At 39.9% G+C, this 14,914-nt stretch overlaps 1 protein-coding gene across 6 annotated transcripts in view; it reads left to right on the top strand.

Annotated features, from left to right (window-relative positions):
* The window catches only part of LOC121077595 (integrator complex subunit 6-like), a 47,906-nt gene that overhangs the window by 21,346 nt on the left and 11,646 nt on the right, over nt 1–14,914 (top strand). For all 6 annotated transcript variants that reach the window (XR_005824187.1, XR_005824186.1, XM_040572936.1 and 3 more), the window contains 7 exons: nt 6,148–6,297; nt 6,995–7,084; nt 7,400–7,583; nt 8,408–8,536; nt 10,574–10,737; nt 11,804–11,956; nt 13,344–13,476. Coding sequence is in view for 4 of the 6 variants with exons in the window: in XM_040572936.1 (XP_040428870.1) it covers nt 6,148–6,297; nt 6,995–7,084; nt 7,400–7,583; nt 8,408–8,536; nt 10,574–10,737; nt 11,804–11,956; nt 13,344–13,476 (1,003 nt within the window). In the remaining 2 variants the exon portion in view is untranslated. The remainder of the gene's footprint in view (nt 1–6,147; nt 6,298–6,994; nt 7,085–7,399; nt 7,584–8,407; nt 8,537–10,573; nt 10,738–11,803; nt 11,957–13,343; nt 13,477–14,914) is intronic.

Raw genomic sequence — 14,914 nt, 5'->3', positions numbered from 1 at the left:
AAACTGGAAGAGGCACTCCAGTTACTGAGTGATGACAGGTCTACGGGACAATGCTATCGGGTAGCTGAAGTATATATATTCAGAAATAAAACCCTGAAATGCAGTAATGCGGATGTCATCTCATTAGAGACAACTCTGTTGTTCTGCAAACCACCTGTTGTTTGTGCTGCCTTGCCTGCTGGCCCAAATGCGGCCAGCGAATAACCTGTTTTTTCTTGCATTTAAACTGTTCCTAGTTGTGAAGGGCGAAAAAACAAAAAACCTGGGGAGGGAAGGAAGGACTGTGTGTGTGATATCAAGGTAAATAGTGAACAACTGTGGTGCCTGGAAATGGATGGAGGTAGAGGACAAAGGACAGCATTGATTTAAAAAAAAAAAAAAGTCACAATGTGTCAACTGTGTGGGATTAAACGAATCCTCTACTGGAGTATCTTGTTTTCATAAAGATGTATTAAAACAGTTTGGACTTATGTTCTCTTGGAGACATCTTAGGTATATTATATATATACGTATATGTTATGTACATTTATTCTGTTGACTGTTGTTGCCTGTCAAAAGTCTGCTCTTTAAAGAAGCACCTGACCACGAAGTTTCAGTCTGAGTGCCTTACAAAAACAGAAATATCTTGACAGGAAGAAAAAAACTTGCTTACTGTACACAGCAGCAGCATTAAAACTAACCTGCTTCTCAGTAGCTCTAGCGTAAGAAGGACCAAGTGGCGCTTCTGTACGCTTACTGTGAGTGAATGCTGTTTGGGCTTACGGAAGAAGAGTTAAACTTGTGAATTTAACCATCAGTTAAGATGTTCTTCCAATGAGAAGTTGTGAAAAGATGTTTTCTCTAGGCTGGGCTTGCAGCAAACAGTGACCTGGGTGACCAGAGCTTGTCTCTCCTGTGTCTGCGATAGGGTCACGTCTAATACTTACCCTGAAACTCCGGTCCATGTTCTGCTTTGCAAAACCAGATTTTTATGTGAAAACCTAAAGATGAGCTGCCTTGGCTCGCTAACCAAAACATGTGTGTCTTTATGCCCCCCCTTGCCCTGCGATCTTAATTTGGTGCCGAGAAGGCCCGGGGTAAGAGCTGCGTGTGTTTCAGACCCTTACCTGAGGTGCCACCCGGCAACGAGCCGAGTTCAGTCCTGTGTGCTGCGGGCATTTGGTGCGGAGGTGTTCTGCTCTGAGAGACAGGCGGTGTCACGCTGTCTGTGCCGAGGGTGAAAAAGAACTGATCTTAGGAGTCTCTTCACTAAGGGCTGTTGGGTACTGTGCAGTGACAGGACTGGTGGGTTGCGTAGAAGTAACCGGGGCGCACAGGTCCTGAAACTAGAGAGGAGTTGCTGCAGCTGAGGCACAGACGGGACCTGAGAGCTCTGCTGCCTCCAGTGGCGTTCCCAAGTATTTGGAGGGGAGTCTTCTGCCTGTAAGTTGGAGCTCTTGCTTCTCCTGACCCATTTGCTCGGTGCAAAGAAACGTTTGAGAGAATGAAATTGGTAGGTGATGTAGGTTGTGTGATAGTGGCTCATTTTAGGAATTTTAAATGTTAAAGTGGTACGGGATGTTTTCAGAGCACCTCTCTTCCACTGTGAACTATTCCTAGCTAGTAAAGCTCTGAACACCAACCAAAAAACGGGGGTGTAATGTGGGCACTGGCAGTTTTCTGTACCTCCAAGCAGTGTTACCCTGCCCCATGTGCAGAAGGGAGACGAACGGTACCAGGACCTCTTCTCCTCTCTCCCTTTGGCAAGTTTTGTCATAACTAAACGGGGTTGGCCAGTTCTCAGTGTTGCTGTTTTGAAAAATGAAGATTGTAGTAGCGAGAAATCCCGTTCCAAGGGGAAGCTGGGGCAGGGAAGCTTTAGATTATATAGGGGAGGGTCTTCCTTGCTGCAGAGCATCCAAAGCAGTGCTGGGGCTGTGTTCAGGAGAGTTAAAAAGAGGTGAAATTGGAGAAGCAACCCCTGACGTTACAGGGAGTCAAAAAGAATAATTATTTTCCCTAGGACAGAAATAGTTGATTCTTACACAAACATGAACAAATTTGAGTGGTGATCACAAAGTTACTAAGTGAACAGAAAGGTAACTTGAAAATTAATCATTTCAGTGACTTGGGAGGCAAAATAGTCAGCTGGTTTCACCTTCTTTACATGGCACTTAGAAATTCCTAGCAGGAGTGGTTTCAGATCTCACCAGTTTCTTTCTTACCTTACTTTTTCCAATGGTTGTCCCTGACAGCCTAGCGTGCCTCAGATTTGGTATGCTGAACTAGCCTCTGTTTTCCTAAGATGGATGCAATCAGTACCTTGAATTACTGCAAAACTTACTTAAAATGTGTTGTAGTATCTAAAATCAGTTTCTTATTGGGGAAACACGAGCAGAACTACAAATATCTGTACGTTTAAATAAATACCGAGTAGTTACTATAACACAGGCTGTTGTGATCGGCATGCTAGATTGCAAATTGTCTCCGAACTTGGAATATTATTTTTGGTAATGTTACGATTTTTGAATGAGATCTGAAAGCAGTCCTGTGAACGATAAACTCTGCAGCTCTGCCGTGCGGCACCTCCTGTGAAAGCAACGAGAAGGAAGGCCTTGAAGGCTCCATAGCAGCAGCTCCCCAGGTTTCATGGAGCTGGCGAAATCAGGAGAGTGTGCTTTGGACCTGGGGTTCTTGTGGTCTAACGCCAGGTGGCTGGCTCTGCCCCTGCAGGATGGCCGAACCGCGCTAAGAAATGGTTGGAGGCAGCCATTCTTTGGAGGCAGTTTGCTTTGCTTTACCAAAGCATTTTATAAGATGTTATTTCCCGTCCCTTGCAACTGAAATATTCTTCCGTTGTTTCTTCTGTGTGTTGAAGGTCTCTTCAAGTTACTGTTTATGAATGGGATTTTCTCTCGCTGCTCAGCTCTGTTCCTTCTGATGCTGTTAGTCCTGGTAAATACGACCTCCTCTTGGCTAGGTTTTTCACCTTGGTGTTTGCCTGAATCCTGGATAATGTGGGGCTATCTACTGACAAAAGAAGCCATTTGACCTCACCTGCTTTTTGAAGCTGCTGAAGCACTGCTAGAGTGGTGTGGTGAAATGGAGCAGGGCATAGATTTGTCTGAAAACTGAGCCACAACAAAAAGAGTTGCTTCCGAGGTATGGAAGTTTTTGCTATGAGGGCTTGCAAAGGCCAAAGCCGGGAGCTGGAGGCAGCGTGCTGCTGCTCCTGGTGCCATAGCTTCCAGGTCTCGGGGCGTCGGAGGTGGTACCCACAGCTTGCACTTGGCAGCGCAGAAGGCTCGGTGACACCGCATCTTTGCCCCTTCTTGACATAAGCAAATAGGGGGAGATTTTAGCTTACAGGACTTGAGGTGGTTTGTTGTCTTACCCCCCCCCGCAACTGTCTTTGAAAGTTTTTTGGTGTTTACATAGAGGCTAAAATTGCTTTGCTCATCTAAACTACCAAAAGATAACGTAGTAACATGGTAGCAAGATAAAGGCTGCTCGAATTGCTATTAATAAACTCGGGGCATAAAGCTAAGTGGGAGTGTAATGTTGAAGATAATGAGAAATTACTCCATGTTAGAATTGGTTCATCAACAACTAAAATAACCGATACTTAGTTTTGACTTACAAATTACTGACCTGTAGAGGATACGTGTTTTGGGTGTGTTTGAGTTTGGTGGTCTTAACATTTGTGTGTGGTGGATTTTGTTTGTTTCTAAATTGCTGCTTAGCATTTCTGCTGGCAAGTGGAAGTAGTGTTTCATAAAAGCAATGTTTTTTTTTTTTTTTCTAAGCAGCATTAGTGATAGTATTTTGAATTTAGGAAGGATTATTATTTAATCACTTTAAAGTGCTTTGTTGAACTCATTATCCATATGCTCTGTGTTACATACTTGACTCTTCATTTTGCCCTAAGAATGATTCTACTGCGTGTATGGAGAAGAGAAAATAGAGTTTCTTGGGCTCTAGTTTCTGTCTCTGAAATACATGTCTGATTACCCACATTGAGCGGAGTCTTTCTGGCAGACCCATTTTACAGAAGTAAGCCTTCTTGTCATTAACTCGGTGTTTTTAATTAAAAAACAAACAAAAACTTTTGACGTTAGGTTAGTGAATGTAGTACGTTAACTTACCATATCTTTATTTTAAAACTGTGCATGAAATCAGGAAGTGTTGCAGTTGCTGTCCTTGTTCACTTAATTAAAAATTCTTCGGTATTTTCCTGTTTATTCGAAAGGTGCAGGTCTCCTCTGGTTTATCTTCGAAGAACCTCTGAGAGGTGGTACAATGAAAAGTAGTTTCCTTCGAAGACAAGCCACTGGTGATGAGCTCCTCCGTGGATATTCAGCTTGCTTGGTTGCCCGCTTTGCAGGCGGTTAGCTGACCGCACTGCGGCCGCATCAAACGCGGTGGGAGTTGGAAGCCGAGCAAATGCTTTCAGGATGGGAAAATAGCAGAATCCCGAAATATCGGTGAAGCCTGTTACTGTTTATTTAGAAAATAAACTCTTAAATGCATTAGAGTTCACGTCTAGAGTTGCAGGTTAGGAATAGTGTTTCCTTTGTAAATGTTTTACTCCCTGATGTGTCTTTGCTGTAAGGCAACTCAAATAGCAGTCTGGTGGAAAAACACCTTTTGAACTGCAACCTGGCTGTTCCCAAGAAACGTGACTCGTTCGGTAGCTGTTTTGTACCAGACCAAATGCAGCAGTTTCGCTTGCGTTGAAGGGTTTACAGAGTTGATACAAGAAGATTTTTCTAGTTGCTCACTTAAAGGAGAAGTTCCGGATTTTGGGTGGGGAAACCCTCCCCAGCTCGGCACAGAGCTCACTCAGAATGACAAAGCTAGGGATCTGAAGAACGGCAGTTGTTCGTTAGGGGGTGATGTACGCTCTGACGTTTCATCTGGAGATCTGAAACCCTCTGTGCTTTCTGAGCTGAGGTACTCGAAGTGCGCGTTTGGGGACTTTGCCGTCGGAGACCTCGGGACAGGCAGAACAGCAAGTGATGAATACTCCCAGGGCAGTGACCTCTCGGGGAGGTTTCCTGAGACTTGAGATAAGCTAGAGATACTGTTCGTTGGTTGCAAATTTTCATTAAAGGTTTTTTTTAGGATAACATCTTGTTGGGATTTGGTGGTGTTTTACTTTGGGGGTGGTGGTAAAAGATGATTAACGCTTCTCCAAAAGGGGGAGCCCACGTTGGCACTTGTTGCTTGCCGTGGGCTAAGAGCATGCGTGGGGAGTTGCAGTGGCCCAGCTGATGAGATGCCATATTTTGTTAAGCCACAGTTGGGAGGGAACGGATGGTGTTTTATTGACGCTGACCTGTCTGTTTGAACCCACGCTGCACAGTGCCTTTGAACTTTGAGTGCAGTTTGGTGATGAAGCTAAGCCAGTCTTGTCCTTCCTTTGCCCAGTGCAGCGTTTTTCTTCTCCCCCGCACTGATACGACTCTTGACTTGGTTCAGGAAAGCAAACCTGACCCAAACCTGTTCCTCCTAATTCTCCTTATGGTAACTGAAATGGTAAAAATGGTAAATGAGCTTAATTACATTAAATGGCATGAAATGAACCCACGGGGAAGAAAAACAAGAAAAACAGTAAAGTTAAGCAAGAGTCACATAGTATGTTAAAAATCAGCATATGAACTGAACTCATATGCTTATATACTTCCTACTTGGAGAAATTGTGGGAGGGAGAATATGTCACTAGGGAGCAAAGGTGACAGTCGTTATTGCTGCTTCTTTTCTTTCTTTCTTTTTAACTGTTACTGTTAGATTTTTAACTCCTGTATAAGCATATGCACGTTGCATGTGCATCCTTTCTTCTAGTCTTGATTCGTGGAGGAAAGGATGGAAGGGAGGTGGGCATAAGACAGAAGAAGCAAAGATGCTGCTGCTTGTATCTTTTGTCGTTGCTCTTTAGTGCTCTTTAGGCACTTTAATGTGTGTATTTTGTCAGTATCCCATTGTATATATACTGTATATTTCACATCAAGTTCTGCAGACCTGGATTAGGTGTGTGTAACGTACAAGTGATGCAGTAGATTGAACAATGAGGCATATCCTTTTTTTGGTGGGAAGGGAGGTGGTTGTCAACTCACAGTTGATTCTAGTTCTTGCAAAACTGAAAAGCTTTTTTGTTTTATATAACAGGCTGGGTGGAAAGAAAACCACGCAACGTTTATGAATGAACTGAAAAATCTGCAGGCATCAGGACTAACAACTCTTGGTCAGGCACTCAGATCTTCATTTGATTTGTTAAATCTCAATAGATTAGTGTCTGGAATAGACAACTATGGACAGGTAACAATCTCTTTCTGGTCTTCCTTTTTATTTGTGTATGCTTCTCGGTTATAGTAGGGAGGGATTTTGGTGGTTCAGGTATATCTTTTTGCTTTTTCTGTTTTGTAATTGTTCTTTCGGATAGTTTGTGTGTTAAATCTTGAAAGTAAATTGTTTTTCTTTTTACATTTTCTGAGCATACCATGAAATACACTAGCACCTTTTTTCTTGTTGAACTACAAAGCAGTAATGTAAATAACCCAGAGTGTAGATGTACAGTTGCTGCATTGGAGCATGTACACTGGATGGCAGCACATCTGCTTTTCAGTTTTATTCTGTCTGTAGTTTGTCCTGCCTTTCCCTTTTCTCACATTTGGAAATTCCAGTTCAAAGTACTCTGTTTTTTCTGCGCTGCCACCATACATTACTGAGTTCATTGAGTAGCTGTGTATTAACTTACTTATTCCTTTTGTGGAGTAGAAGGATTTGTAGCCATTACTGGAGGAAAAAGACTAGTAATTCTAAAAATGTGTTTAGAATGCCTGTGTGTGCACGTGCAGAGTAGCACTTTGCACATAGTTCTGCGTGGTTCCACACCTGTTGAAAGAAAACTTCAGGGTTCTGAAAAATTGCTCATCTTACTGCTTACTTCATAGTGACAATAATCTACAACTGAGTGTTAAGGTTACTCCTAGCATTCCTGTGCTTTTGCCTCTAGGGAAGGAATCCATTCTTTTTGGAGCCGTCTATTTTGATTACCATCACAGATGGAAACAAACTGACAAATACAGCTGGAGTTCAAGAGGAGGTAAACTTGTATTAAATTCTTTCGAATTATGGTCTTGCAAGTTGGCACTATGCTGAGATGAATGCTAATCGTTTTTATCCTGCAAAGAGTACCTCTGTTCCATCAGTCTATTCTACAGAGAAAAGCAACTAGCTGTGGTGTTGTTGCCCAACCCCTAAATTCATAGCCCATATGGATTTCCAAACTATAGCTTCAGATAAACTAGTGGATAGAAGAGAAACGGAGTCCTTTGCAGAGTAATGGATAAATTTTGATATTATGTTTTTAGAAGTCTTGTCAAATACATGAAAATACTCCTAAATCTTCCTTTAACAGCTTCATCTTCCTTTGAATTCTCCTTTGCCTGGAAGTGAACTAACCAAAGAACCATTTCGTTGGGATCAAAGACTGTTTGCTCTAGTGCTGCGTTTGCCCGGAGCTGCGTCTGCTGAACCAGAGCAGCTTGGGAGTGTGCCTACTGATGAATCTGCTATCACACAGATGTGTGAAGTTACAGGAGGTAACTGGATATTACTTTGCTTTGGCTTATGTTTGTCATTTGCCTTAAGATATTTATTTCCCTTTGACGAATCTTTACCCCTCCAGCTTTTTTTCATACGAATTACTCAGTGTCCATCTGAATCTGTGTGGTGCTTTTTGAGCTTGGTTTCCTGTTGCACAGGAGAACTTTAAAATAAAACCATATTCATATTTTAGATCTAGATCATTTTCTCAAGCACTAGTAGGAGGGATTTGAAAATTTCTTGGACTGTCCTTCAGGAGTTGATTTTGCTCACTCACGAGATTTGTTATTTAAATGTTGAGGTGGAGATGTATTACAGGGATTTTAATTCTGCTAAAGGGCTATTAAGCTAAATTTAATCTTAAAATGATTAATTCTGGAGTCTGTTCCTCAAGATCTTCATCAGAATTTTTGTTAAAAAATGTGCTTGAAGGTGTTGCATGGGAGAGGAAGTTTGGGGATGTATTGGAGTTGATTAAGTTTGGGTAGACAAAAGCAGATAGGGCATGCAGACTTGGTGAAATTGGAGGTTGTTAAGGGCCTTTATAAACTTGGCCTTGGTCCAGCCTGATTTTGCCTTCATGGCTTTTTTGTTTTTTAAGCAAATAGTAAAATCTAAGCAGGTTGTTGGTTTTTTTTCTTCTTAGGTTTCATTGCATTTGAGAAGTATTTAACATCAACTACTACTAATCTTGTTGCTATTATTTTAGAGAAAGCTGAAAGTCTTGGCAGTATGGCTTATGTAACAAAATGCCTTTCGTAAATTACAGAGGGAAAATGTGAAAGCAAGCTCTGAGTAATCTTAATGATCTCTTGTATAGGTCGTTCCTACTGTGTTCGGACACAAAGAATGTTGAATCAATGTTTAGAATCTCTAGTTCAGAAAGTCCAAAGCGGAGTTGTTATTAACTTTGAAAAATCAGGACCAGATCCAGCTCCTATTGGAGAAGGTACAGTAACCGTTTGTTCCTGTTAATGTTTTAAAAAAAAAAAAAAAGTGTTGTATATGCATGCAAATCCCCTTTAGTGTCTTCAATTTCCTTCCTTTTAGCTTTTCACTGCAGTGCACAGGATTTATCAGATGCCTAGTCTAAAAAAGTGATTAAGCTATAGAGCTTATGTGCTTCAGCGATAGAGTTCTGATTTCTCTTTAATTACCCCAGATCACTATGGATGTACTTTTCATAACTTTAGGGTTGTTTGTTTAGCCTTGTCTTAGCTACATTTTTCATTATATTTTAACTCGGTAAGTTAAAAAGTGCTGTATGTTTGCACGGACTTGAATGGATAATCTACCTGCCTGCTACTAGCTCTCCTGTCACTTTTTTTAAACTCTTTTTTTGGGGGGCTGAAGGAAGTAACAGAGGGAAGTGAATGTTAGTAGGAAGTGGTAAAGTTTGAATTGCTGCTGTCAAAACTTTGTTTGAAATGAACTAAGTTTGGGATTAGTGTATTTGAGTCCTTAATCATTTGTGAAGTAATTTCAGCGCTGAATTTGCTGGACATTTTCGTTCTGTTAATTGATCAGAAACACAGTAAACTTCAATTGAGTGTTCGTAGCTGCAAGCGAAAAACTCAGTGCAGAGAACAAGGAATTATTTTGATAGCTGCAAGTAAAGTACATAACGGAATAGAAAAATGCATTCTTAATGTGGACAAATCTTTTGGATTTGCAGAACTTCATGGCTGAAAGGAAGGAGAGAGCTGACCAGTTTATAGTTAGGAAATGAGGAGGTTTCTGGAACGTCAGAAGCTTAATAGCTTTTAGGGTCCCCGAGCATCCTAGCACAGCCAGTTGTACCCCTACTTTCCTTTCTTTTTTTAATCACCTTTTTCTTGCTTTATATATTTTTTTCTCTTTTTGCTTAGTAGCGTTGTTCTATTGTAAGTATGCTTAAGGTTTTCCTGTAAGGCCTCGCAGGATAGCACTTCAGCAGATTCTTGGGTCTCTGTTGACACAAATGTTCTCCTATGTGGCAAAACAGCTGGTGAAATTTTTTTTTTCTTTTGTCACATTTTAAATGGTAATGTGCTGTGAATACATATGCACAAAAAGATTGAGAGCTTCTGTCTTTACATAAATTCTGGAAATCCTCAACTGAAGAGAAATGCGATGCTGTTCACCAAAGTTTTAAAAATCACTGTACATACAATGCAGAGAAATAAAACTGGTACGTAACTGAAAGGTGTTTTGCACAGTATTATTGGCTAGCTGTTTAAAGCAGGGCAATTCAGTAGAGTAAAATGTTCTTCAGATGAAAAAGTCTTGAAATACATGATCCCTTCTGTGTCACTTGCCTTGAAGAGCAGTCTTTGAAAAATAATTCTGAGATTCTGTATTGCTACAGACTTCTTTGTGCTCAGTGTGGAGGAAGTCTGTGCTGGTATGTTACAACGGACTGACAGAACACCGCTCTTCCCAGTAGACAGTGGGCTTTAAGTGATTTGTGACTTCTTACTAATTAAAAATGTGACAAAAGCTGCTCCTGCCAGATGCATCTGACTTCTCCATGAAACTTTTCTTCACTTTCAGTTTCCATGACTGGCAACATCAGTCAGTGAGCTTTGCATCCCATATAGAAAGGCTGTAAATGCAAATTACCAGTCTTTACAGGTGCAGCAGAACTGAAAATGATAGACTTGCTGTTGCATATCAGATGTATGTCAAAGTACTGAACTTGGGTGAATAAGCAGACCCAAATAACATTTTGCGTAATATGAAAGTACCCTGCTGCACTAATCAGCTAATTGCTGTGCCACAGGAGCAGAAGGGTGGATGTGGGCAAATGTTTACATTTTTTCTCAGATGATGCTGTTCTACGCTTTGATACGTAGCTTTTTCAGCCGCTGATGTGAAGATCCTGTGTCTTTGAAACACTCGTAGTGAAACATCTTATTGGTTGCTAATAGAAAAATTTTGATGGGAGACAAATGCATGCCATGTAGCTTTTTATTTTATTTTTTATTTTGCTTTGTTTAAATTTTAGATGGACTTGTTGATTCATCCAGACCCATCAATTCATTTGCTTCTCAACCGTGGCATAGTTGTCATAAGCTCATTTATGTACGGCCTAACCCTAAAACTGGTGTTCCTGTTGGGCATTGGCCAATCCCAGAATCTTTTTGGCCCGATCAGAATTCACCAACACTGGTAAGTCAAGAACTGAAAAAAGGATTCTACACCTAATTAAACAGACTGAAAATTAATAATCAAGTAATTTTTGACTTTCTGTGTTTGCTAATGCAATCTGTCTTTGCTTGAAAACAATAGTTAAAACTTTTTAACAGAGTAGTATAATCTAATGTAGATACTGTATGCTGTGATTTTTATTTTACTTTTTTTATCTGGAAGCATTACTTCCATGTGTATGGTTGATCAGTTTGGTTTAAAAAAATCTTCAAAAGATTATAAAATTGAACTCCGAATTACTTCATATAAAGCTTCTGACTAAAATTTGTTATATAAAATCCATTTTGGATGGAACACAGAGTATTTATTTTTGATGAGGAGGATAGATCAACCATATTTTTTTTGTAGTACTTCCAACGTGGACTCTTCTTTCACTAGCAGAAGGAATTAAAACTGAAATAGAAGAGTTACCCATTCAGAAAATGAGATAAAAAGATCATTAACTTCATTCATCCTTTCTTAATGAAACAATCATGCATTTGGCTTATCTTGCTAGGCTTTCTAGGTATCTCTCTTGTTAGGCATGTTCTCTTCCTAAACTTTGCAAGTGCTCAAGATACAGTTCCGCCCTCCCCCCATGATTCAAGAGGAAAAAAATTCAAACTCAACAGGGAGTATCTTGAGGATATTCTTTGTGAAGTGAGCAGTTTCACATCTTCAATTCTACGAACATCAAGCTAAGAAGCAGAGTCGGAAGTTTCCTTTAAACCCATCTATGACATGGATTGACTGGCATGGAGGCTTCTGAATATCAAGATAAATAGTGGAATGCTAACCATATTTTTCTCTTTGTGGAAAGAATGTGTGTGCCTGTGTGCACATGTATGTTTTTAAGTTAGAGAAATATTACGTTAGTTAATATTCTGTTGTAGGAGCTCGTCCCCTTTCTTTTTTGAAATAAATCGGAAATTGAAAGTTTAAGCTTACAAGATAGTAAAATGTATATTTATGAATAATTTGTTTTCTTAGAGTTGATTTGTTTACCATAAGTACTAGATAACTGATGTGTTTCTCCACTTCCTTTTAGCCTCCACGCACAGCTCACCCTGTTGTGAGATTCTCCTGTGTTGATTGTGAGCCAATGGTAATAGACAAGCTTCCTTTTGACAAGTATGAGCTTGAGCCTTCGCCCTTAACACAGTACATCTTGGAACGAAAGTCTCCCCATACCTGCTGGCAGGTATTTGCCCTTATGTTTCTACAGTCAAATAAATGGGTATCCTGAAGTGGTAGTACCTTGGTTTTTGTAAGCCTTGGAGAGTTGGGGTCTGGCGTGAGAGTCTGCAGTTGATGAGAAGAAGTGTGTCAAGGTTTCAGTTACCTTCTTTCTAATAGAATTATCAGGAGTTAGAATGAGTGATCCCTCTACAGGCTTTGTAATCTCATTTAATTCTGTTTCTAGGTCCATTTCATTTTGCTAAGAAGTGTGTCCCACAGATTCCATTCTTGGCTAAATTGCAATTCTCTGTAGGCTTTCATTTGCTTTTGGGGAAACTATGCTAGTTTCTATCATAGCTGCAGATGTTGATTAGGTAACAATTTCCACTGGTTAATTGAAACTGCTAGTGGGAGTCGAATGGAAACTGTTGATCTTGTTGATGAGATTGGCCTAGAAGAAGCAAAAGTTCTGATGTTGAAATCCTTTGTCACATGCTCTTTTGTGATTTTGGATAAGTGATGTGTTCCTGCATCCTCTATAAAATAAGGCTTGTAAATCCCTCCTAAATGGTGTTCTTGTAAAGGGTAGCTTAATAGGTACAAGAGGAGCTTGATTAGTGTGGGATCTTACCCAGAAGGATGGGACTGGAAGTCTATCTTCTATTTTTGTTTGCCTAATAAATATTAAAACTTAACTGAAAGCATAAGATGTATTTTTGAAGTTAGTTTTAATTGAAAAATTGAAGTTACTTCTAATAAACTTACTTCAAAAATGGCCTTAAAGCATTCATAGATATATTATTTGCCTAAGTCCTCCAGACAGTCTTGTTAAATTTTCCTATTTTCCAAAAACTGCTTTTCTTCTCCCAGCTGCTTAACAGACCCATGCATACTAGGGAAACGGGCTCAACATTAAGAGTGTGGACACTTGATGTGATTGAAAGATGTTCCCTGAATATTCCTGTTTGTTATGCTTGATATGTATGTGTAAGACGTTTTAGATTTCCTTTTATCAGTGTTGTAAATTCTAGTCCTGCTATTTTACAGGTCAGAAGAGTAATTTCAAATGCATTGTTTATTAACATAACTGTCACAGATGTCCCTTAACCTATTTCAAATAATTTCAAAATCTTTTCAGAGCATCACTTAAGTAGGCTCACTAAAGCACTAAAGATTATATTGTGAAGAGCATTTCCGCACTGACTGGGAGTATGCTAAATGTTGCATGTTTGCATTTTGTGACTGGGAAGTGCAAGTGCATGCTCATCCTGGTGTGTGCAACCTCAAACTTGGCTGTTCTTGATAACTTGTTGCCTTAATGCAGTAAGATTCAGATTGTTTTTAAAGTGCTCTATGCTTAGTATTCTTCATGTTCTTCTAATAGTGATACATATTTTTTTCTTTATCAGGTATTTGTGAGTAGCAGTGGAAAATACAGTGAACTTGGCCATCCATTTGGGTATTTAAAAGCAAGCACTACTCTAACCTGTGTAAACCTCTTTGTGATGCCTTACAACTATCCTGTTTTACTTCCATTGTTAGGTAGGTAATAAATTTACGTTGGACTGCTGATGCAGCTACTTGAGGAAAAAAAAAAAAGTGGTCAGTGTTCTGCCTTAGTTTGAGACATTATAAAATAATGGAGAATGGAGAGTAGAGAATGTTGCAAACTCTTTAATAAAATTTGGGAGGAGAGGATTTTCATACCCCCTCTCCCTTTTTTTCTCTCCAGCAGAGGAGGAGAGCTACCTGCTTCCAGTGCATGTTTGATGCTGTTCACCTCCTAGACACGTAGCCTCTTCCTTAACCTGGAGTAAGCTTCAACCTCCATTCTTTTCCCTCATTTAGGGTGTGGTGTATCCAGGTTTTGCCGTTGCTCTTGTAGCAGCTAATTTTTTTTTTTCTGGAAGATGAGATTCAGTGTTATGGGTGTTGGGAAGAGGGAATTCCCTGATGCTGTTTAGAGCAGTAAGAAGGAATAGAGTAGTGAAACAGCCTACAGTTCTTCCCTGCCCGAAGAACCAATGTTTTTTACACTCACAATAAACTACTTTCTACAGGAAAGACAGTATGAAAAGGTGCTGTGTGAGTAACTGCCATAATAATTATGTCTGTTAGGGTCTTGGCATAAAGGTAATGGCAGAGAGGAGAGTTTCTTGGGTGTTGCTAAACCTTTTAGTTGCAGATGCTGTAGGACTTTTTGTTCTGTTTATATAGATAGAAAATAAATATAGATAGAAAATAAAATTTATATAGATAAAAAATAGAAGTGGAAATTGGAGAGAATGAACACAAACTTGATTATTACTTTCTTGCACAAGGTTGTTGCATATAGTTCTGGAAAACAACTTGGGATTGCTTTTTCCTAATCCTGGTCATAATCAAAAAAAGAAATTTGTGCTTGCTGGGTAAGGTGGCTGCCTTATATAATCATCCTTGTAGCCTAACAGTTGTCTTAAAGTGTGCGAGCAGGATCCTTCAAGACTAATTTAGCATTTTCTGTAAGCTGGTGGCTAACGCATTACTGTTGCAGGTCCACTTGCTGAAAAGTCATTACTGATACTAAAAGAATTCCCCTGTTTGTTTTGATGTTCTTTTGATGTTTGTTTGAAGTTCTACTATGTCTTCCCTGGGAGCTCATGTCTTCCTCCTGCCTTTTTTGCAGGGTTATAAAGCTCTTCCTGCTTTTTTTTGGAAAAAAAGCACCTTTTCAGTATGTGTAATGCTATTCTTCAGGTCACTCACATCCGCCTGGTATCCCACATCTTAAGTTTGCGAAGGCTGTTTAAAGGAGAATGTGGAGCTTCCATGTTGTGCAAGTTGTAAAATGGATGTTTTCTCTAGAACGTGAACGCACAGCATTCTCTGTTGGTAACACAAAAGCATACATGAAGTGTTACCTTCAGATCTTGTACCACAACTTTGTTTATCCTTGGTCTCTAAGGCATGGTGGAATGAAGTTCTGTGGAATATCCCTAAA

This window comes from Cygnus olor, chromosome 13, assembly GCF_009769625.2.
Source record: "Cygnus olor isolate bCygOlo1 chromosome 13, bCygOlo1.pri.v2, whole genome shotgun sequence".
Taxonomy (NCBI): Eukaryota; Metazoa; Chordata; class Aves; order Anseriformes; family Anatidae; genus Cygnus; species Cygnus olor.
Note: the sequence above shows the minus strand (reverse complement) of the source record. Positions and strands in the feature narration are given on the sequence as shown.